We start from the raw sequence: 24,021 nt of genomic DNA on the forward strand, positions 1-24,021 counted from the left end.
AAAAAAAATATAAACAGAAAATATAGGGTTTTGTTTGTATGACTAAATTTAAAGCTTAAAACTTGTCAGTTGTTCGCTGCGCGTCCTCGCATGCGTGAAATTCGGACGAATATTCTGGCATGAGTCTGGTTAATTATCTGACATTAAGACTAAATGGCTACAAAAACGAAAATCAAAATACACGGAAACCTTTCCGAAATGGGTTATATATGAGCTATGATATCCGTAAATGACAATCACATGGTTGTGTTTTGTGCGGATGGCTATATTTTTCGTTTCAAACGTTCGTTTCAAGCTTCTAAATCGGCCTTCTAGGCGTGCGATGCACCATGGGAACTCCGTCACAATCGTGACATCAGGCTCCTCAGCACAACCAAAGGCTGGTATAATTATTAACGCCAGCCTTTGGCTGTGGCTTTTGTGGCTTTTCCAGCTTTTGCGGCTTTTGTGTATTTCATTCTCGCGTTTCGGTGTGGCGGAGAATCGCACAGCTGTATGACGACCGTCGTGACGTATTCATTGCGGCCCTTGCAGTCCGCGGTGCGCTCCGCCATGATCAATGAACTTGAGAAGACGAGGATTTTTACTACCAAGGGGTCTCGAAAGATGTCAGCGAGGACGAGAGGACAATCTCGCACATAGTGGCGGACAGGCTATTCGGGCTATAGAACCGTGCGAACCATCCGACAAACCAACCGTCCGTCCGACAAAATCTGAAGAGGGTCGGGGTTGCCAAGGAATGCCTCGCATGTAATGATGATTGGCCAACTTGGAGATATGGATTCTTAAATGTCTTATTAACAGCGTGCTTACTTGCCAGTTTGCCTTCTCTTTTCTTGCGGTTCGCTGAGTTTTATTTCTGCTTTTACTTTCTTGGTAAAATATAGTCGGCAGAACCCCTGGTAGCAACCGGATATTCTTGTTAAGAAGACCCAGACTCCTGAGGACACTGGGTCGCCTTTTATTGTTCTCATCGCGAAAATGGTCACCGTACAGGCCATCGGTTTTCACTGGCGCCCGAGAGACGACAGACGCGCGAGACGGATCCACACGCTTCGGAATTTCTCATCGTTAGGAAACCCGTCGGTCGGCGTCTCGCAGTTCAGCACGCTGATGCGGCAGCCCTCTGCCGCGAAATAGCGCTGCATCCTGCACGCAAAGGGTGATGAATAAACACAGAAACAACTCCGGGTACAAAAACAATAGACCGGTCTCACCAAGCGTTCGGCGCATGCGTGACGCCGCCATAACTTTAGTTCGCAGGAGGCAGGCAGCAGTGCACAAGACGGCTCGTGGCGCCTCATGCTCCACACGCGCAGGGCTCCAGCCAAGTTGTCGCTCGTGCAGAAAGACTAAAGCTCCCTCGATGCATCGCAGCAGCGGTGGCGTAGTCAAACTGGCTGGTGAGATCGGTCTATTGCGCGCCGCGCGAACCAGCGCGATTTCGTCATTGCGTTCACGGCTAGTGTTTATATACGAGTACGGTGTACTGTCGAGGATAGTGCCAATGCGGGAGGAGCAACACGTCACGATCCCCCAACACGGCTTCGGCCCCCGAATTATCGAATTACCAGGTGCAAGCGGGAAATAGCTGTATTTATTTTTGAAATTACTTTTCTAGCGTTTCCAAACCAGAGTCTGATGTTGCTCAGGTGCTGATGCGGTGTGGTATATGCATAAGCAATGAAATGAGCCCTAAAATCTCGTTTCCGTGCCCCTTGAATCTGTAAGTTTAAAACAATATTAATTGCGCGTAACGCGTAATAAAAGTTATTTTACCGAAACAAAGCTTGCCGTTTTACAACGCACATGTAACAAGATTTAAACTTCATTTCCTTTCATTATTCAAAATACTGTATTTTTTTCTATTTCATAAAATATCACTATCATATATACCTCGCTACTAAAAAATTGGCAAATAACAAATGGGTTTTTCAGAAAAACTAATTCAAATTCGCTAGGTTTTCGAAATATTCGCTCGTTCAAATGTATATGAAAGATTTTATTTGTAGATATAATACTGAGTTTATAATAGAAAATAAGAACTATTTGAGATTTCTGGTTATATTAAGGTCATTAAAATATCTTATATATCCTCCATGTAAGAGCTTGTCAAAGTTTCCAGAAATCATCAAAGTAAGATTGTTCGACTTTTTTACTATTTTGAAATAAAATAATTTTCAATTCATTCAGCACAATGCGGCCTATTTTGAGTGTGCAGAGATGAGTCCTAGCGCAGTAGCTTCAGAAGTGAGAAAACTTTGAGCCGCGAATCATGACATCCTCGACAGGTGGGAGAAACGTCTGTTTCCGGCTTGGCCTATTAAATGGTAAATAACTTGAAAACAAAAAAAAAAATTCGTCAGACTTGCCGTTTGTACTGCCTTCAGTTCAAGAGTGGTCCCCAAACTTATATATTCTTGGCCTAAATTTAAAATTCGACCTCACAACCGAGTCTGAATTGAGATGAAAAAATCCCGATACTTTCGGCACCTCAATTGCGATGTGGCTACACGCGCAACGGCGTGGCGAAGTATCGGCCAATAGAGAGTTTTAGTATATCGTTCTCATGACTCCGATAACGATACCCGATACTCCTCCTCCGCCTTCCTTGTGCGTGCATAGTATCGTTATCGGGGCTATCGGACGTATCGGAACGATCTACTAAAACTCTCTATTGATACCGGAGTTATCGGAGCGATCTCCTCAAACGACCTAATATCTTATCCGGCACCTTAAGGAATACCGTTTTATGTAAGCGCACCTTTTATCTATATATTTTAACTTAACTAATATGCAGCGCCTTCCTGCGAAACATGATCCTGTAACATCCAGTCACTTTAATTGTTATCATATTCATCAGATAAATCAATCACCAAGCGTCGCTATCTTCCTAAAAGAAGTCCTTGTCAACCTGTGTCTTGAAAAAGAGAGCCTGCTAAAAAATAATTCAAAGCAACGTTCTTTTCTTTAATTTTTGAAAATTTAACAAGTTAATTTGCAAGATCTTTTCTCATTTTGGGATGTTTTGCACGAAAGCACGTGAAAATCACTGCACTGCGGTTCAGAAGCCCATATCAGAAAATAAAGCTAGCCAGCCTGACATCCTCCAATGGATGAGCATGGCTGGCCTAGCTTAGGGTGCCTTCCCTAGCCTAGCTACGCTTGCTTAGCAGCCGAGCAAACTGGGTAGCACTGGTACCACGTAGCGCGAGCAAGAGCACGCGGTGAACGTGCAAAGTGAGCAGGGCACTAGCTGCAAAAAGGAAATTAAGAGCGGAGAAGGAACATCGGTGAAGGAGCATTACCAGTTTCTCGGCCTCAGGAATCGGTGTCGCCATCTAGGGGTTGAATCGGAAGCTTTTTAAAATGACCGCCATTGCTCCTCAACCTTATAAAGGGAGTGTCCGCTTATATCCGGATGTCACTAAGTTTTGGCGCTGGACAAGTAGAGAGGGCCTAAATATATCAGATATGATAATTCATCAAAAGACGCTCCCAATATTGGTTAACTCAATTATGAACAGCAATACGAAGCTTAATTCACGCCAAATTTCGCAAGTACGCATGGATGATCTTGTCATGACGTCACATCAGGCATGGTAACCAAGGTTATTAGATGGGCTCACTGATCTCTGCTATAGGGGGCTGGAAGGTGCTTAGCCCCGCTCCGAGTCGGGCGCGAGTGAAGCCACCGGAAGTTCGATGCTTGTCTCAAAAATCGAGTGTCTGCTGGCTTTTATAGTGCATTTAGTTCATGTTTTGGTTCACGCTTTCTTGCATTTTTGTGTGAATTTTAATAATTGCTTTTCATATTCAAACTTGAGAATGAGGCTTTTGAACGTGGTGCATGTACACTAAATCAACTAGAATCTCGAAATTCTAACACCTCACGTGGCTTCCAAGAAGACTTCTCGGGCCTGCACGAGCTGTTATTTAGCAACAAGCAGGCTCTTTTGATATAACAAAAGTAAATCAAGCACCTTGGGCACTGTTCGGACCACACCTCGTGAGGGTGGGCAAGCCTGTCAAGCGCTCACTTCCGGTGGCTTCATACCTGTTCGCTCAATGCACAATCCACCCCTCTAGTGGAGACCAGTGAATTAGCTTTGTTACGGAACTGATTATAGACACTGGTTGCGCGATCAGTACCCCCCCCCCCCCTTTCACTCACCACGGCTCGCCTCCCATCGCTCAACGCGCCGGACGGCTGCTATGGTAACTGCAGTGTATTCTATGGAATACACAAGTTTCGAAACACAACGTCTAGGTGGCGTTTAAGGTCTGCCCTATGGAACACGCAGTTATAGAACGAAACCCTAGGTGGCGCTTCAAACGACGGGAGGTGGACTGAAGTGGGTGAGCGGGATGCGCTCACTTCCGCAGGAGTTCCACAACTGAGGTAATCTAGTAACTTTGATGCTAACGTCAGAGTCGCGGGCGTCGACTTCTTCAGATAATATAGTTACGGTGCACTCGAGCTCGTGAATGTTAACCATAGTGAATAAACCTGAGTTCGAGACGTCGTCCCGTCCTTTTATGTTCCTTCGACCTATGTGTTCATATCTGCCCCAGTCCCAGGTTTATTCAACATGGCTGACGTTTTCCCGGTTTTGATCAACATTGTTCATGGTGCGTATAATAATCATTGTCGAAATATTAAACTTCCCTCAAAACCGTACATCCACTCTTTCTTAGGACGAAGTTATTTTAATGAGACAGCAGTCAAAAGCTGAGGTGGCTCTCTTTGCTTGGTGCTACGTCACAGCTTTCGCAATGGCCAACAAAAACACTGTGTTTTGCAAATGCAATCTGAGCAGTCGGCCTCTATTTAAAATTTAATTATTTGTGCAGCGGAGGATTAAAAATTCGGATAGTGTGCGGATGATATTGCCACGCGAGTCATAGTGTTGAATCCAGTCCTCTACGTCCTCGTAGATCTCGTCGTGGAATGGCGTCAGATTGCGTGGGGCGACGACAGGCATGAAGACGATGGATAGAGCTATCGCGGTCTGCGTTGACTGCGTGCTCATGGCTGGTCTCGTCGACGGTTTGGTCTTGCTCTTGGCTGGCAGGGGACCGAACTGACCGAACTCCGGGGGCGTTGTCCTCAGCCATAAAATTGCAAACTCACGACATGGTTTAAGGTGGACCCTATCTACAATCCAGGCTCTTTCAAAATTTTCATCGCGTATCGCGCCACTTTTTACCATTGAGTGCATACGGCGCCCGTCACATTTCCCCTTCTAGCCACCATAGTAAAACGTTCGGCACGTAGAACATTCCAAACTCGATCAGACGACAGGGTTCTCTAACTCACGCGAACGCTAAATTGAAAGAGTAAATAAAGGAAGCGTCCGCTCTTAGGAATCTAACCTGGGGCCTCTGCGCGAAAGCCAAGCACGGTTCCCATTTGGCCACATTTTTTTTCTGTTTTTTTTTTTTTTTTTAATTAATTTTTTACGTAAGCGCTCGCTCCGCCACGCGCGTGACAATATGCCTAACGAAATAACAGTGTAATTTAATTGTTTTCAGGAACACAAATGTTTACCGGACAATCCATTTAAAAAGCGCGTTATTAAAATACCAATCGCAAATTGTGAACACAGTCTCGTATTATCCTAGGGAAAATGAATATTTGAACACATTTAGTTCATATTTGTAGTGCTCCCTTTATCTAATAGAATTCATCGTGTGCGATCCGGCGGATAAAACATTGTTGTTGTCTTTTTTTCCAAGCGCTAATAATAAATTAGCTCTAAGGAAAGGGCTGCAAATATTTTTTTATGTTTCTTGTTGGAGGATCGGAGGCCGAGTTTGGGGGGTGGGGGGGGGGGGGGGGGGGGGCGGGATCGGTGGCCCAGTGGGCTAAAGCCCCTCTATCCTGGGAAACGTGGCGCCAGCAATTGTTGTAAAAATGCTCGAGGCACGTGCCGCGCGCCACATCTGCAAAGAACATGGCGTTGGAAATCTAGCTCAGTGCTGCCACTGTAGTGCTGCGCTGTGCCGCCATGATCTTCCCAAGGGCTGCACTTGCACACGCCTCGATCATCGGCACACCTTGCGCTATTTTTAAAACATGAAAGGGCTTTAGAGTGGGCTAGCTGCACACCAGCTTGGAGCACGTGGAGCGAAAGCTCGAGCTGCAGAACATTTGATGAGGCAAATGTATGTTGTTCTGCTCGCTTATCGATGGAGTTTATATAAAATATTGTGTTATTCCATTCACTTAGCGGCACGGAGGCCTGGTGTTTTGTCTTGGTGCCGCAGACATTATGTAATGTCTAAACAAGATGAAATTTTAAAATAAATCGTAGCATCAAGTATTGTACAAAGAGGCATGTTTAAGGGTTGGTGTTGAATTTAGAACGATCGCAGCCTCCGTTCCAGCACGTCGTGGAAGCCAGTGCTCCTGCGAGCGTAGCCAGGCGGCAGCCATTGTTGATGAAATATGGCCATGCGTCTTCTGACTTTCCTTCGCGTTTGCATTCTTTTGGAAACGTTATTTTTATTTTGGTCTTCGCTCCTACTTGACATTGAGAGCGTATTCTTCACGGTCTCCGTGTTTTCGGTGGTTGAATGATTCTTATTTAGGTGTCTTGGGTCGTGACAGTGCACTCTCACGACCGTTAAAGTGCGTTATAAATAGGGTTTATGTATAGGACTACTAAAAAATGTTTTGGCATTCTACGAGTCTTCCTGAATTTCCTTATATGTTCCCCAGAAACGCGAGCATTCTTCAGTGGACTACACACAAATAAAGATTAGAGTTGCATGCGGTACTATTTTGCGTGCATTTTTGTCCCGCAACGCGCAAAATGAGTGCAGCTGTCGTCGTACCCACCGTCAGTTACAGCCTGCGTTCGCCGCGGGTGACAAGGAAGCAATCTTTCGCAAACAGCAACCCTATTCGTTTTAATTGTTGGTTAATGTAATGGACGAGAAAGCTGGTTTGCAGCTGCAAAGCGGGGAAGTGAATGCACCGACGCTGAGGACTGGTGGAGGAGGTTGTTTTATCGATCGTCGCAAATACTTTTCGCGTTTACCTTTGTTTTCTACTGGGAAATGGATGCCTTGAATCGTTTGAAAACTTTCTTGTGGAGGGATATTGGTGCGAAAAGAGCACTATATTTGCAACATTATTCACTGACGTGTTAAAACACGACGACAAATTTGCGTACTCGAATGGTGAGTATAAAAGACTCATGGCCAGTCAAGGGAGTCAGAGATTGGTTTGATTAGAGTAAGCGTGTCACGAGTGTTCGTCACATTTGTATGTGATCTGTGTCGAATGCATTCTGTCAATTGTGTGCTGAAAATGTTAGTGCGAGATGTGTATCTAGTTGCAAAGGTGGAAGCGTTGAAATAGACTATATTTAATCGCCTTTTTTTACTTTTAGTTGGGCGGTGACTAGCGCCACCTAGATCACTGATTTACAGTTTTAAGTTTTGTAGCGCCTGCCACGCATATTTTTTGGTGGTAAGTGGTATAACCACGCACCTTTTTCGCTACCGCAAATCACGTGACAGGTTAAGTTTCCACTTTCCCGTTTCTACCTACGGTTACTAAGTAACTAGTTACATATGTGAAAGGCGCTTACTATCTCTTACCTAATTACCACTTGCTCTTTGTGGAAGGTGTTCATCAAAAAGCAAAAGAGCTCACTTCTTGCCTTGTTCATGTTATAAAAATAATAATTCTTAGCCGGTCTTTTTTTTTTTTTTCAGGCAACGCAAATGTATTTTAAAAGATTGACATTTTGTCTCCATTCAATTCATAAGGAAATTTCATGGGATTTTCTCACGAGGTTATTGACATAGCTACAATTTTCTCGTAATTTTTTTTAACATTCATAATTTGCTCGCCTATTCCTCCATCTTCACTAGGGCACTGTTAAAGGACCACTGAAAACCCGAATATCGATATTTGTTTCCTGTCTCAAAGGCTTCAAAAGCGCATGGCGAAATAACAAAAAAGAAATCATCGCGAAAAAAAAAAAGAAGTCTGACGTGCGAAAAGTTTTCTAAGGTTTACGTCCTCCTTTCCCAATTTGAGCTCTTTCTCACTTTTTTTGAGTGACGTTATTGGCGAAAGCATTTTTGAAAACGTTAAGAGGTGTCGAAAATTGCATGTCTGTAGTAATTATCACTGCCATTCATGAAATACATTTCTTTTCTTTTTTTTACGACAACTGTAAAAACACTACAATGATGACTTCGAAAATTAAAAATAAAAAACCGGCAGTGTAAATCACGAAACATTGGCTGTTTCTTAGCTTTTTCCTCGTATTCTCAATATGGCGGTACCCGGCGGTTGTGCTGAGGGCATTCAGAGGGTTGCGCACAACGGGTAAGTCGAGAACGGCTCGGATACGTTGTTTTTTTTTTTTGGTGCGGAATAACCTCCTCTTGGATAACTTCTCACGCAGCACCTTTGCGACATAGCCCCTCATGTCGTTCACCAAAATCTTCTACACGCCGCTTTTTTTTTTTTTTTTTTTTCTTACCTTTTTTAAAAATTGTTTTAGACCGTCTAAAGCCTTTTGACTGCGTTTGACTGCGTTGCGGCTGCGAGAAAGCAGGACATCCCTGCCGCTTACATCGCGTGCCAAGATGACTCCTAGAATTGAATTCCACGCTTTATACGAAGCACAGATGTGCCGGTGACTCGCTTTCGGCTCTCGATGCAACGCAGTCAAACGCACTCAAACGCAAGTCTCTGAACCGGCCTTAACACACCTAAAAAAGGAACTGAAAAAGGACTCGGTCGTCCGCACGCGAAGAAAGGTCTCACGAAATACTCTCGCAGTTGGCCGGGTGTATCTTACACCGTGGCCGGGTGGTATAAGTGCCTACCAATGAACGATAAGAGAGAAAGAAAGTAAAACGACGCTTCTTGTTTGAGGTTATCCAAAAAGGTAAGGAGTGCACCATCTCGCTAGCTACATTCGGGTGGGCGTTCCAAATCAAGCTTTCTGAATTTTTTTTTTTTTCTCTACGCAATTACGCAGTTTTCAAACTTTATATTTTTAGTGCGATCCCACGAATCATTTTCAGTCATTTGGCCGTCACCAAGCGGTGAAAAAGAAATATCAATCTTGGGTTGTAATTGGCATTTTCGGTCTTTATTTATCGTGCTAGAATAATATTTACGAATAAATTACGCAATCACTTGCGAAGTGTTCCATTGGTACCTGGTTACATTTTGAAATATTATTCGCAAAATAAAAAACAAAAGGGTACCAAGCACCGATCTCTAGTGCACGCCTGAAGTGACAGAAATATGTGTAGAGGATTCGTATGTCATTTTAAAAAGATCTAAGGTCTGCTAAATTTTGGCGAGAAAGTCTGCTACCGGACGAAGCAATTGACCTAATACACCGGAATCAGCCACTTCAAACATTTCAACACGTCTGTGTGAAGTTTCGTACCCTGTATAGTGAAACTGGCTGGCAACGGGGCAAGTTCAAGATCCACCCATCATGTTGTTTTGTGTGGCACAGAGGCCGCGCCGGCTCAGTTGCAGTTTGGAAAGTGCCCCTTGTGCTGATAGAACTACATTGCATAACGCGGAACGCAGTGGTTTTTAGGGGAGCACGAATGGTCACGACACCAGCAACCCACCCCGCTCGCTGATATTGAAGCATGTCGTTTGACGGCTCCGGTGATCAGTAACGTGTGGTTGACAAATACGCTATCTTGTCACCGCCTGGCGACGGTCATATGTCAAGAAGTTTGCTAACGAGTCGTACTTGATAGCATCAGCAAGGCCTCCAAGACGCGCCACCAACAGTACTATTTATTTTTTAGGCATGTTATCTTGGTTTGTGACACTGTGGAGCCGGTATTGGACCACAGGCAAAGGCCTTTTTCCTCTAAACGTCATCACTTGTGGATACACACAGCGCTACCTACATTTCGTCAGCATCGCCGCTGGGACACCTTGCAGCCTCTCAAAACGAGCACAATGGTAAAAGGCGGCGACGACAACACGGACGCGTTTGCTGCTTTCCCGCGTCTCCCGTCAAGCTTTACCGTGTTTGCCGCTTGTGGCGGTATCAACGACGACGCCATGCGCAGGCATTGTCTTCTAGGTGGTATGCCTTGGACACAGTACTCAGTACCTCGCCTGCGCCTCGTTTGTTGTGTGTTTATTCTTTCCTGTTGTTGCAACTTACAATAATTTAGCATCAAATGTCAAAAAAAAAGTGTACAGTGCTCACGAAACTTACATGGAACACGCGAATTGAGTGTTTTCCCGTGGAAGCGTTTTCCTGGAGGCAGCTAAGCAACGGTTCCTTGATGTAGCCCTTCGGGACGGTTTGTGGACTGCTACACTACGAAACCGTTGCTCGGCTGCTGCATGCAAAGGGATCCCACGAGAAAAGACAGATTTCGAGTGTTCCGTATAAGTTTGGTGAGAACTGTACTTTGCTGTCCCCTTGGGGTCTAGAAGGGTGTGGGCTTGAGCAACAATAATCTGAGACAAGTGCCATCTTTTTTTTAACTTAAACACGCTATCGGAGGGTGTAAACACGCCATCAGAGGGTGTAGCGGAACTGGGGTTCCCTCCACGGGATGTCCAGTCCCGCTACTCCACCTTATAACATGCGCGAACGGATAGGTAGCAAAGCCACGCGGCCGTTTTTTTTTTTTTTTTTGTTCTTTTTTAGTGGGTAGTAATTACATCATTATTTAAGACAGCATGCGTGTTTTTACAATATGTGAAAGACGTTTCTGGAAGCGACCACCTTGGTTCAAAAATAGTTTCATTTAGACAAAATACCGAAAGTACAGAAACTAACGAAAATATGGCTAGGCGGCGCTTGAGTAGCGCGAACGAGGTAGGGGAACGTGGCGAACGCATGGTAGTCTGCTTCGGTGTCAGTTTGGGGTTTTGGCGGTTACAGTGAATGGCGCACACAGAAATAGTGCGCCGTCTCGTTTGCGGATGAACGATAGTAAACATACGCAACATTTTTCTGCTGAAAAGCCGCGAGCTGGTCTTGAGCGCTTGACTGTCGGTCTACGACGTCCTAAATTCCTGGCTCTCGGTGCTGTTGAGGCAGCCTCATAGAGTCACAAGCGGAGGAGGTGGTTGGCTTCCCGACACAACAGGTTTGCTGAACACCCAGGTGGCTCCACCACACAGAAGCTACATGTACTATATGCCGTCTCCCTTCTCCTTGCCACTGCTCGGACATGGCGGGTATTATGTAACTATAGACCGTTTTATCGTCGGCAGCGCCATTTTGAGAGCGAGAGAGAAGAGGAGAAAGGGCTACCGCGCTTTCCCCGAAGAGTGAAAGTCCCGGATGAGAGGCTTCGCCGGTGTTGGGTGTATGCATTGCCCGAACTTCGTTTGCGCTCTGTTGTCTGTTTTAAACTCCCAAACTTAATTAGAGCCACAAGCTTGGATGGCGACAATCCCCGGGTCATCGCGAACACCATTGCTCGGTTATAGGGTGCACGAATAACGACAGAAAGCCTCGAATACTGTCCGAGGAACTTTGTAGCTTGCACAGAATCCTGCGAGTGCGGGTGCATAAGCCATCTTCAATTTCTGTTGCTAAGAGTTGAAATATGTGCATGCATCGATTTCGAATCGCTGAATCATTGATCGACTCGCTCCGGCAATAGGTCCATCTCGACTTTGCTGTTCTTAGTTCTCGACAAAAGACACATTCGTCGACACGGGATCCTCAAATAAAACGTTTATAAACATTGAAGGGTACGATCGAAGGCAGCTCACTCTGGCTTGAAGGTGTTTATAAATGTTTTATTTGAGGATCCCGTTTCGACGAGTGTGTCTTTTGTCAAGAACTAAAACAGCAAAGTCGAGATGGGCCTATTGCCGGAGCGAGTCGATCGATGATTCGTCCAGGCACGTATCCAGGGGGGTGGCCTATAAGGCCCGCCGAAATCTTCCATCATGCTGGGGCCTTCCCTCCGCCCCCCCCCCCCCCTCATTCAGCATTTTGTCATGGGCACCCCCCCCCCCCCCCCCCCCCCCCCCCATCAAAACCCTGGCTACGTGCCTGGGTTTATCGATTCCAAATCGATGCGTGAGCATGTTTCAACTTTTAGAAACAAAAACTGTAGGTTTATTTGGAGCTAAATTTTGTACTAATTTCAAAAATAAGAAGAATCTAGTCGCGTTGTGACGGTCAAAATAGGTTCACGGCTCTCTGGTATGGCGCAGGAGGTCTCGATTAAGGAAAACCGATAGAACTAACTTTTTAACAATTTCCAGCCACACCTCACGGAGGGAAGGAGCCTTCCACTAAGTGTTATATATAATAAAATCGACTCAGTTTCAGCACTTCAAGATATCAATATTAAGATAAATTCAGTTACATAAAGTTACAAAATGAAAACCAAGCATCACGAGAAAACGTGCACGCACCTTGCGAGCGTACCCCATGTTCATCGACGGTGCAGCGTTCGGTGTGCGCTCCATTCAGAAAATGTTCCATGCACAGTCAAGAGGATAGCGTTGGGGAAAAGACTTTTCGGTTTAACGGATGCAACCCTCTGCCGCAGGAGATCGAGGTGATCTGGAGAGCGATAGAGCTTAAAGACATTGCAGCCACACGCGCCTTGCCGGATTCCGTGCAAGCTACAAAGGTCCCCAGACAGAATTCGATGCTTTGTGTCGTTATTCGTGGACCCTATAACCGAGCAATGGCGTCGCGATGGCCGGGGGACTGTCACTACCCAACCCGTGGCTCTAATTAAGTTTGAGAGTTTAAAAGAGAGAAGAAAGCGCGAAGTTTGGGCAATGCGTACACAACACCGGCGAAGCCTCTTCTCCGGGATTTTCCCTCTTTCTAACGCACCAGCAAAAGGGAAAGGGCCGGTAGCCCTTTCCCCTCTTCTCTCTCGCCTTCTTTCAGTCTTGAACGAAGCGATTAACAGCGCGCGCCTCTGGTTTTGAGAGGGTATGTCAGTGTTGCCCGATGGCGCTGGGCGGTGGGTTTTCTTGTCAGTGGGCTGTGACAATCTACGTGGAGGCTAAATTGCTGCGTTCTATTTTTTTTTTTTTTTTTGCTCTATGGCGAATAGAATTTCTCAAGGTTTTTAAGTACGTATTGACTATTTTTGGGGAACAAAAACTAAAAAATGGCAGCTGTTTCGGTAAGTCCATCCGCGCCAGAACCAATGCAACTGGAATGTCTGTTTGATTTTATGTTGATATTTTTCGGCACCATACAATTAGCCGTGTCAATCTACAAAGGTCTTAATTCTCGAAGATATTTCACCACACAGGATAGACAAACTGGATGGGTATTCCCCACTCACATGAAATTCAAGGAGTCTCATCAATCGGACATCATATATTGTACTTACCCAACGGTGCCGCATTATCCGTACAGGATTTTAGAAAGGTTTCAAATAAAACAGTATGTACAATATCAGTGTCGACGATAGTCGATTCACGACGACCGGACGGAATCCGGAAGGTTTTGGGGCACGTGTTGAAGTAAGCTGTTTTTTGTTTGTTTGTTTTTTGCATAAAATCGAAGCAAATGAACGAACGTGTATATTCCGTCCCCACACCTTGGACTAAACCCTATCAGCTATTTTTCGCGAAGACCCGGAACATAGCCGGGAAGGCTTTTCGGAGATTTTCTCAACAGAGATAATCCTCGAAGTAAGTCGAACTGCCCGCGTCGCGGGCTGCTTGACATTCGCTCTCTTCCTTCGTTTCCGGCGAAGGCCGAGCAGGCTACGAGCCCTGGTATTTCCTGGTTCTCACAGTGGAAGATAACACACACAGGGTAAGCATCCTGAACAGGCAACTAAAGTAAAAACTTTCAAGAAAAGCCGGCGAACTTCAGATGCACAATACAGGTGTGGAGTCGAGCGGACTGGATTTCCACAGCTCAGGCGGGTGGCAGATATTTCTGGCTGATAGGGGTCGCTCGATTTCCAAAATGGCGGCGGCCAGACAACTCTTCTTGCAAAGGTCTATAGGACGCGCTGCTAAAGCGCACGGCATGTTCCTCGGTACATAAGATTGCACACAGATTTATTGACCTAGGAACGTGTTCTAACTTCTAGGTGTTCGCCGTTCTTTCTGGCCAGGTGGAGACGCTGCAGAAGCAGCTGCGCAAGCCGAGCAAGAAGTCCCAGCCCAAGGCCATCCCGGAGCTCCCGGAGGGGAGAGAGATAGTCGAGGAGCAGCTGGTCGAGCTCACCGAGAAGCTCCGTCGGCTCGAGGGGAACCTCGGACAGACCGAGCGGGAAGCCCTCAAGGTCCGCCGGGAGTGGGACAAGAGGATGGAAGAGGTGGGCCCGGATCCCTCGAACCTTGTTTTGCCTAGATGCCCTCGCTTACTGCTAATGCAACTGAGCAACGCGCTCTTTAAACTTTAGATGACGCCCGCACCTACAATACGCCTCAAAGTGCCCAAAAGGTGCGGCATTGCTGTTTCAGGCATTTACGTCAGCCGAGTTTGTAATAACAAAAACTAGAGCAACAATATCTCACGGTGTCTAAGTACGTGCCATACACCACAGGATAAGTCATCTTTGGCAGTGCTGCGGGAGGTGATCATGGATCGAAAAGGCTCGCCCAAAGTTTTCTTTGTCTATGCTTGGACTCAATGACAACTTTCTGTGACATTTTATCAGAAGAGTGCGCATGCATATACTCCGTTCGCCCTTGAGCTGGGATTGAAGCTCCACATTCAGCGCGAGCTTTCTGCCCTTGCTAACACAAGTGTGAACGCGCAGGCACGTGCAACCAAAGCACTGCGGAAGCCAGTGAGCTCGCACCAAAGGCGGAGTTTCTAGTCTCAGCTTAAAAGTGCCGTGCAACGATATTTCCTTGGAATTTTTTTTCACTTTACCCGAGCTAAGTGGCATTAATGGGATCCATGTATTCGTGGTGGGAAGCTCACTAGGAGCGCTTTTGTTTTCCTCACTATAGGTAGTGCACGTGCTACCCACGCGGTTAGGTTTTCATTTTCAAAGTTCACAGAAGCTTGGCATTGCACGTACTTGCACCAGCAGAGGGAAGTATCCTCACTCTTGGTTGTGGAAAAATTCCACCAGGCAGGGTCACCCAAACTTTTCGCCGCGAATACTCGCACGCAACTCCAGTGGCCAAGGAAATCCTTTGTTGCGGTGTAATTTCAAGGACAAAAGCGGCCGTTTTCTTTTAGTTTTTTATTCGCAAAACTTGATAACGTAGCTTGGGGGTCGCACTGCAGTGTCGATATTTGAATGTGGCTCCAAGACTGGACCTGAGCATTGCGCGGGCACTCGATTTGGGCTTGTGATAATCAATAGTTCGGGAAGCATTCGAGCAATGGCCCGTGTCCAATAGCTGCAATGACGACAGAAGTCGAACCCTAACGATGTCTGGAACTACGCACGTGCCCTGTGCTTTGCCAACCCCAGCGCGTGGCTATGATCAAACCTCTGCGAGTTGAGGCAGTAAACGCTGCTATTTTTTTTTCTTTAATTGTTTTTGCGGCTTCTGTTGCGTGTGGTAAAAGACAAACGCGTGTTTCATAGGTCATTAATGCCAGGGATTCGTTTCAAGCGGTATTCGTGCACAGAACAAAAATCGTTGCATCCCTCCTTTAAAGGGGTAGGGAAACGAAATTTCAGCGATCATTTTATAGCTTTAATGTGCTGCATGTTGCACCCTAACCTCAAAAACACGTCTTTTGTTGAAAAGCACAAGAAAACTAATTTTAAAGCTAAATAAACGATCTTCAATGTGCACTTGGTGGATGCATGCGGAGCCTATTTGGGAGGTAGTCTAGCAATGTTGTGGAATCTGCTACGTAGTCGTGACGTAGCAGAATCCATCGGAGCAGCGCCGCTCTTTGGCATTTCAACGTTTTCCTTCTTAGCTTTCCTCCTAAACTCACAAGTCGCGCATTGTACCAAGCGGTCCAAGAAGACGGAACGGAAGGACTCCCCTCTTTCTCGCACCCTCGTTCGTGCAACCCGACACAGCCATTCTCCCTCTAGAAGATTAGCCCGTCGCTCAAAACTCGCACAAAAGTTGCGTTCCCCACCCCGTTTAGCCCTAAGCTGACAGTGTTGTGGAAGCTACGTGCTCCTTGGGCCAGCCACACGCTCGTCACCCCACGGGTACTTCGAACGGCTCGGTTGTAACGCGCTGACGCTACACCACCGCAACGCTGATAGCTGACAACGCCACCAAGGGCAAAGCTCATAATCACGCCAGCCTTGCTACGTCACGAACGCGGGAAATCTTTTCTTTCTGTTTTTGTTTGCGCCGGCTATCCCATGACGCATGGCGCTCTCCGTTCGCTTCTCTTCGAGCGCTTGCTCGAGTGCACCGTTTGGAACAAAAAATATAGCCAGTCGTTCAATATACAAACATGCGATTATCATTTACGGTTATTATCCGTCATGCTTGACTCACTTACGAACAAAATCTGAATATTTCAATTTTTGTTTCCGTATCCCTTTAAGGGTGAACGGAGTATTCGCTGCGAGAAATGTGGATATCGCCGCCTGGCGAAATATTTTTCATAACCCAGAGTAAGGATACTTTAACTTCCGTTACTGGTGCAATTACGAGCAATTCCAAGCTTCTATAAACTACAAAAATTAAAACATAGCCGCTTGGGTAGCATGCGAACTACCCATACTCAGGAAAATAGAGGTGCCCCTCGCGAGCTTCTCACCGGGAATAGCTCTCATCCGCTCTTAGAGATCGGCGGTGAAGTGTTTGCGTAACGCAGTTCGGAACACGTAAAGCGGAAGCTGAAGCTTGAATATACCCAGGGGATCCTGTCATCAATACCCACCGGCGCCTGTCTCGAGATTGATGTGTGATGCACGTAAAGACCGCAGGCTAGCAATCAAACTACACTAGCTACATTTAACATCTTCAGCGTGTAGCAATGTCGTCATATGCCAACATGCAGACAAAAATCATGCTGTCGAATCAAAATCGAATGCCTAATTTGATTGGCATTTGATCCGCTCTCGAGGTGTGCGAACGCACGTTCACCCATTCTCCGTCATCGACTCATTTTCGGTTAGCTTCCTGACAGTACACACAAGGTTCGGTTGCCACGCTCATTTTGTTGTTGGGGTAATCTCATTTTATACTACCTTAACTAACGCAGCTGTTTGACCTACACCATTTTTTCAAACCAGGTCTGCTGTTGCGACCGTATCCTTTCGATAAACCTCATTTAAACGTATTTCTTCTAATTTATAGTGCTCAAACCTTATATGTCAGGTTACAAGAAGCGTGAAGTTCTGGTAAGGGCCGTGGTAGAGGCGTGTGCTTTCGAACGTGCCTCCTTCCTGGGAATGTTGGTGAAAACGCAGCATTCCGCAAAGTTAGGCTGTCACGGTCCTTTATTTTTTGTCGCCGTACACAATTGGTGACGTAAACAATGAACAATATTAGAGAATAGTGGATACTCAGAACCAAAAAATGAGCGAGGCGCCAAATGTCACATTAATCAAAGGTCTAGTTTTTATCTTGCATATTTCATGGTGTCGGCTGTTACGCTGAGCTGAACAGAGATAGCAGTGTTTTGTTCTCTTGTGACCTTTTGACCAATTAGCCAACGATTGCCTCCTCTCGTACATTAGATAAATATTAATAACGTATACTAAGAACTCTCGTTCACCAGACTTGGCCGTAGTGAGCTAAAGAACTTCCGAACCGAAAACATACCTGTGGTCTGTTGGAAACAGCAACAGAGAAACATCTGGCGTCTTATTCGAATTGCCGCACTACTTCGCAGAGTAGCATCTCCCCGGCGTTATTCACACTTGGTCTGCGACCACACGCTCCAACGCTACTCCTTTCACACAAAACAAAACTAGCGGACCGACCCTGCCGACCGGCCGACCCGTCACCGCCGTCACCTTACAAGAACACAGGCGCATCCGAAACCGAGGAGACAGTGAGGAGTTTTAGTAGACCGTTCCCGCATCTCTCTAAGCACCCGGATAGCGCTTCGTAATCCGCCACAAGACCTTGAACTATGAGACAAGGCTGGCGGCGCGCATGCACAACAGGGGCGTTTTCTTCACGGATACCATAGCAGAAGAGAAAAATGATCTACCACAACTCCCTAGTGATCGTTGCTCCCGTAATGCATTACCCTCGCTTCACAGCACGAAAAGGCGACGAAACGCCACGTTTTTCGGAGGCCACTTGTTAGGGGTACTTATATATGCACGACGGTGCCGTCCTCTAGCGACATTTCTCCGAACGCCGGGAGATGCGTTGGTCTGACTAGGGTAGGAGCAGAGATGGGCAAAATACATGCAAATATGTGTCGAAATACAAATACAAGATACTTCGTCAAAAATGTATTTAATTACAAATCTAATTACATTTCCAAAAAAGCATTTAAGTACAAGATATAAATACAACCAAATGTATTTGGTCTCCTCCAAATACTTTTCCAAATACATTCCTAAAAATTTGCGTCAGCGACTTCAGGGTACCTGCAACGGGCTTCTGTGTATCTCATTTTAATTTTGCATCGCACACTCGGGAGTTAATGTGCGAGGCTCTAGTAACGTAATAGAAATATAATCACAAAAAAAATGTAATCAGCTTGGACGTAATAGGTGAAAAAAGTACAGAGCTTCAAGCAGCTTTTTTTGTCGATTACACTTTGGTATAGAACAACTCGCACTAGTTACGAAAATCTGGACGACCCGCGCATTTAGAATGTTCCAGGAAAGAATATGGATGGAAATCAGGCTGGAAAGCATCACAAGTTGTCACAGGCACTTATTTAGCCAGTCTGCCTGTGAACGTCGATTTCGTCACTATTCTTGCCCTGTGCTACACTGCGTTCCACCTTCAGTCTGAGCGCAGTGGACGCCACGAGCTATCCCAGCCGATCCAGCGCCGGGAGAAAATCGCGTGACCTGCCGGTTGGGCAGAGGGACACAGGGAGCTCAAGGTCACATGACACTCTCCCCACGCTGGATTGGCTGGGATTACTCCTAGCGTCCGCTGCGCTCGGACTGAAGGTGAAACGGAGTATAGCTTCGTAATCACAAAGTCACTAAACGCTTGTGCTTGATTGAGAGACACTGCGTTCGGTGCAGAACGTAGTTTCCTTCCTGCTCTGGACAGTGACAATAAATTTGAGGTATGTATTTTCGCCCACAAAATTGTATTTAATTACAATTGTATTTTAAATACCCACGTTTTAGTATTTAAATATATACGTCAAACACATTACCCAATCTGTAATTAAATACAAATGCAAAATACACAAAGTATTTTAAATACGTATTTCAAATACTTGTATTTGAAATACTGCTCATCCCTGGGTAGGAGCAATTAGGTCGCTAAAATAAGTTTTTAAAGACGATAGCACTTTTTTTCGGCAACCCCCCCCCCCCTCCCTAAAAATTATGCTATGTTACACAAAATGAATGCGCATATGCGGGAAAGTGATAAGTGGTTAATTAAAAAAAACAATAAAAAACCCAGAGGTACTCCAAGGGCAATCGAACCCAGTACCTTGATATTGTGAGACCAACACTCAACGATTGCGCCAACGGCGAGGCCTATGAATGCAGTCGGATATAGTATGAAATAATATAGTAGCAAGTAAATCCTATAACATTTTGATCGTCAATCGACGCTGCGGAACGTCGAAGTAGGTACGTGGGCAGGTTCGACTTTTGATCCCTTTAAGCGAGGGCTTGTACAGCCGATGAGGGAACGAACGCAAGGTGTTCGCGCTTGTGTCCGCCATTGTACAAAGATTGCGCTCCTTGTGTAAGAGGGCAGGCACACTCTGGAATGGGGTCAAAGAATATAGTACTTTTGATATCTATTCCAAATACATTGCAAGAACTAACAGGAATATGTGGAGAGCAAGATCTTGGGCCTGAGTTATAGTGCCAAGTGTCGAGTAGTGTTTAACATCTAAAGGGGGAACCCATAAAAATGCAAGATATTATAATAGACCATGTAGAAATAAACAAATAAATAAATGTATGGTTATTTTTCTAGAGGGACAATAAAATAATATTAAGAGAAAGAAAATAAATTTAACTATTGTGAGGATCAAGGCGCTCCGTAATAATAATAATAATAATAATGCTTTATTTTTTCTTGACCACAAACAGCTATGGAGTCGTTTGTGTGGTACGCTACAGTTGGTTTTTACAGCAACGCAATTTAAAACGTGCAGAAACATGCATGGTAGAAGATAGGAATACAAGTTTGTAATGCAAATACAGCTTTTACAGAAAATCTGAGTGAGATAAAATAAACGTTTGCAAGGCTAACTCAAATTTATTAAAATAAAACAAATTAATTCACATTTGACTATGTTATTAAAAGCGGACTGCATTCGATATAATGGTGGCTATCCACACATTTAATGTGGGTAAATGTTAAGAAATGACGACTTGCTCCAGTGGGCACATGAAAGTCAATAATAACGAGCAAACTCTCAGATTTAATTGTGCCATGCACTTACTTATAAAGGAAATTAATGTATCTGATGGCCCTCCTCGTTAAAAGCCTTTCAACTCTAAATAATGATAGCAAAGAATCGTAACTAAGAGAAACAGTTTTCGACCAATGTATCGGTCGTAAATAATTCAAATAAATTTATTCCGCACACTTTTAATACTTGAAACTTCGACTGAAGATAGTGAGTTCCAAATAATAGAACCAAATTTAACTCCTGAGCCTATGAGGATACAGAACAAGTGTGTACATGTTTCTGAGCTAGGTGGCGCAGGTTACCGCTCTATACAAAGAATATAGCCAATAGAATATACACATTCATCCATCTTGCGAGAGAAGACATGCACTTGCTGAAAGTGCTCCGGTTGTCTCCAGAAATATTTAAAAAAACGGCCTGAAATGGCCTGAAAAGGACATTGCTAAACAGAAGCGGCTGCCCACCGATGCTCAGCGTTATCGCCTGCCAACGAGACGCAGGAAAATAGAGCACAGCGTTTGGCTAGGGACCGACGAGCAAGTTGCGCTCGTTCTGCTACAACCAAGGGTAGAGAGAGGAGGAGGACGAGAGGAGGGAGGAGGAGAAGAGAAGGAGGAGGGAAGATGCCAGCTACCCGTTTTGCAGGCAAGTGATATCACCGTTCATAAATCACAGGGAGGCACGCGTGAAAACGTGGTGTACTCATTATCCAAGTGGCCATTTACATGGGTACGGGTCTGTGCTGTACCCATCGATCTCTGTGGCACGTCAAACGAAGTTGGTACGTTTTGTTCCGCTAAGGTCGACAACGGTTAGCTCGTGGCAGCTCTTTATCTCTCCCCTACGGCACTCGCCGAATATTTCGTGCAAGACAAAGAAGAACTTCATACAAGTCAGGGAGGAAAACATCCCATTGGCCCCGAGGGACGTGCACTCGCTGTTCTGCTGTGCCATCACGGGGGAGCACGCTCAAGACTAATGCTGAGGTAATCAAAAACGCCGAGCAGTCTTCGACAGAGCCGACAGCAACTATAATGACTTCGAGAGTATCACGTGCTTTGTCAAAGTGTTGACTGTAACGCTGTCCCGTTCTCCCACTTGATCCTGCTGTCCTGTTTCCTGGCACCGGAAAAATTAGACATGCCGAGTGAAGCTTCCAGATGTGAAAACTACATTTCCTTTCTCCGGACAAGCGGTGAGCGAGAATACCAGAATATATATATATTTATATATATATATATATATATATATATATATATAGGAGTACGGAAGGAGAAGAGGTGGAGGATGAGGGGTATACCCTCTCCTCCGTACTCTTTCTTCCTCCTCCTCAAGAGCTGCGCTCTAATTCGTCTAACAGAAAGTTGTAAACGCCTTTCATTGTTTTTGTTTCCCGCAGATGTAGCATTGCGTCTGTGCTTTGCGCTGCCACTGTGGCTTCGTAGCTGACAACGGTCTGTTCGGCGGAAGAGGTGGTTACACCAATTTGGAAGAATGCGCCCGCCGCGGAGTTATCTTTGCCTGGCACGAATCGAATGTCCGTCGTGAACTCCGTGACGTAAACTATTTGTCGGATACCTCTTGGCGTGTGCGTTTCGCCGCTAGATGTTAAAGCGTACGTCAATGATTTGTGATCTGTCATCACGACAGATGGTCGTCCTTCAAGGTAGTGCCTGAAGTGTCTGATGGCCAGGTGTACTCCTAACAGTTCTCTGCCAAAAGTGCTAAAGTGGCACTCGGTGGGTGATATCTTCTTTGAGAAGAAGGCTGAAGGTTGCCACGTTTTTGTCGATGCTTTGCTGCAGTACAGATCCAGTGGCGAAACTTGAGGCGTCTACCATGACTGATGTCGGTGCTCCAGGCTTGGGATTCATCAGCCGCGTAACTTTCGCCAGTCTTTCTTTGACGGAGGAAAATGCTCTTTCATCAGATGGTGCCCAAGTGAGACTGTGTTTTTGCCCAGATTTCCTTGCAAGAGGTCAAGCAGAGGTTCAAGGATGGTAGCACATTGAGGAACGGAACGTCTGTAGAAATTCACAAGCCCGAAAAACTAGCAAAGGTTTTTGCTGTTGTAAGTTGCGGGAATTCGCGAAGTGCTTCTACTCGTTGTGGCAGAAGACCTATGCCATGGGTGTCGACGCGATGGCCCAGAAAATCCAAGCCTTCAAAGCCAAATGCCTATTTTGCCAGATTGACGACCAACCCGTGTTTTTCGAGACGAGTGAAGAGCTGACGTAGGTGGTATACGTGGTCGTCCAGGCTGTCGCTGAAAACAAGGATATTATTCATATGTGCAAAAGCGAAACTTAAGCCACGTAGTGCTTGGTCGATGAACATCTGAAAGGTGTGCGCCGCGTTGCGGAGTCCAAATGGCGTTCGGAGGTATTCGAACATGCCAAATGGGGTTATTATGGCGGCCTTGGGGACAGCAACCGGCTCCACAGGTATCTGGTTGTATAGGCATTCACAAGATCCACTTTACCGAAGATGGTTGCCCCACGTGAGGCGCTGGTGAAATCCTGCATGTGTGGTATCAAATAACAATCGGGGACCGTTCGTTGGTTGGGGGTTCTGTAACCGCCGCAAGGACGCCAGTCGTCATTGTTCTTTGGTGCCATCTGGAGGGCTGAAGACCAGCACCTCGAGGATGGGCGGACGTAGCCAAGTTCGACCATGCGCTCAAATTCCTGTTTCGCTATGCGGAGTCTATATGGTGCGAAGCGTCGGGGCCGTGCAAACACCGGAGGTCCTGCCGTCTCGATGTGTTGGGTCACTGTGTGTTTCAGCGGTGCATTCGTTGAAGTTAGACGAGATATGTTAGGGAATTCGCCGAGGATATCCTTCCGTGGGGAGGTGGGCGCCGGTAGGTAGAGTCTAGGTGACTCTTGGACGGCTCTCGCCGATATTCCTTGTACGGTGAGACTAGTGCCACTACATAAGCTACGCTTCAGAGTAACGGCACCTTCCCATCTTGGGGCTAAACATCATGGTTGCCAGTTCTCTCATGCGTCATTTGAAATCAAAGGAAGCGCTTTTCCGCCCTCCACAAATCTTTAGATAGTTCGCCATAAAGCAAAGCATTGTTATATTAGCTTTCTGACACTGAATCTAATGCTGATGAAGTCGCACTTTTGAATAATGACGATCGGCAGTTGCATCTGCTCTGCACAAGCACCAAAATGGTAGCGCTCAAAACAATATCGGGGAACAGGGTGCCGATACTCTAAGCGTAGCTCATTTATTGGCCCTAGGTGAGACGACTCTCAGTGTCGTGAGGGAGTCTTCGTTTGACATCCATTATTAGGGCAAAATGTCGGAGGAAGTCGGCTCTGATGATGGGCTGAAGGACCTCGGCGATTAAGAAAACCCAATCGAACGTTTGTCGGAGGCCAATGTTTAGAGTCAAAATGTCCATACGTTTTGATCGGGGAGCCATTGACTACATGTAGTCGCGGGGTGTTTTGTCGATGCCACCGCTCTTCGTGGTGCTCGTGGGACGACGCAAATCTCCACCCCTGTGTTCATGAGATGATTTTAATGGACTGGTCCGTCGCACAAAAAGACGGTTGGAGTCCAG

The 24,021-nt window shown here is 45.8% G+C and overlaps 1 protein-coding gene across 2 annotated transcripts in view; it reads left to right on the top strand.

The window, feature by feature from the left end:
• Window positions 1-24,021, top strand: part of LOC8039028 (stress response protein nst1) — a 298,951-nt gene that overhangs the window by 224,632 nt on the left and 50,298 nt on the right. For both annotated transcript variants that reach the window (XM_029995006.3, XM_040216998.1), the window contains exon 7: window positions 14,089-14,292. In XM_029995006.3, coding sequence (XP_029850866.2) covers window positions 14,089-14,292 — 204 coding nt within the window. The remainder of the gene's footprint in view (window positions 1-14,088; window positions 14,293-24,021) is intronic.

This window comes from Ixodes scapularis, unplaced genomic scaffold, assembly GCF_016920785.2.
Source record: "Ixodes scapularis isolate PalLabHiFi unplaced genomic scaffold, ASM1692078v2 PGA_scaffold1__304_contigs__length_218370807, whole genome shotgun sequence".
Lineage (NCBI taxonomy): Eukaryota > Metazoa > Arthropoda > Arachnida > Ixodida > Ixodidae > Ixodes > Ixodes scapularis.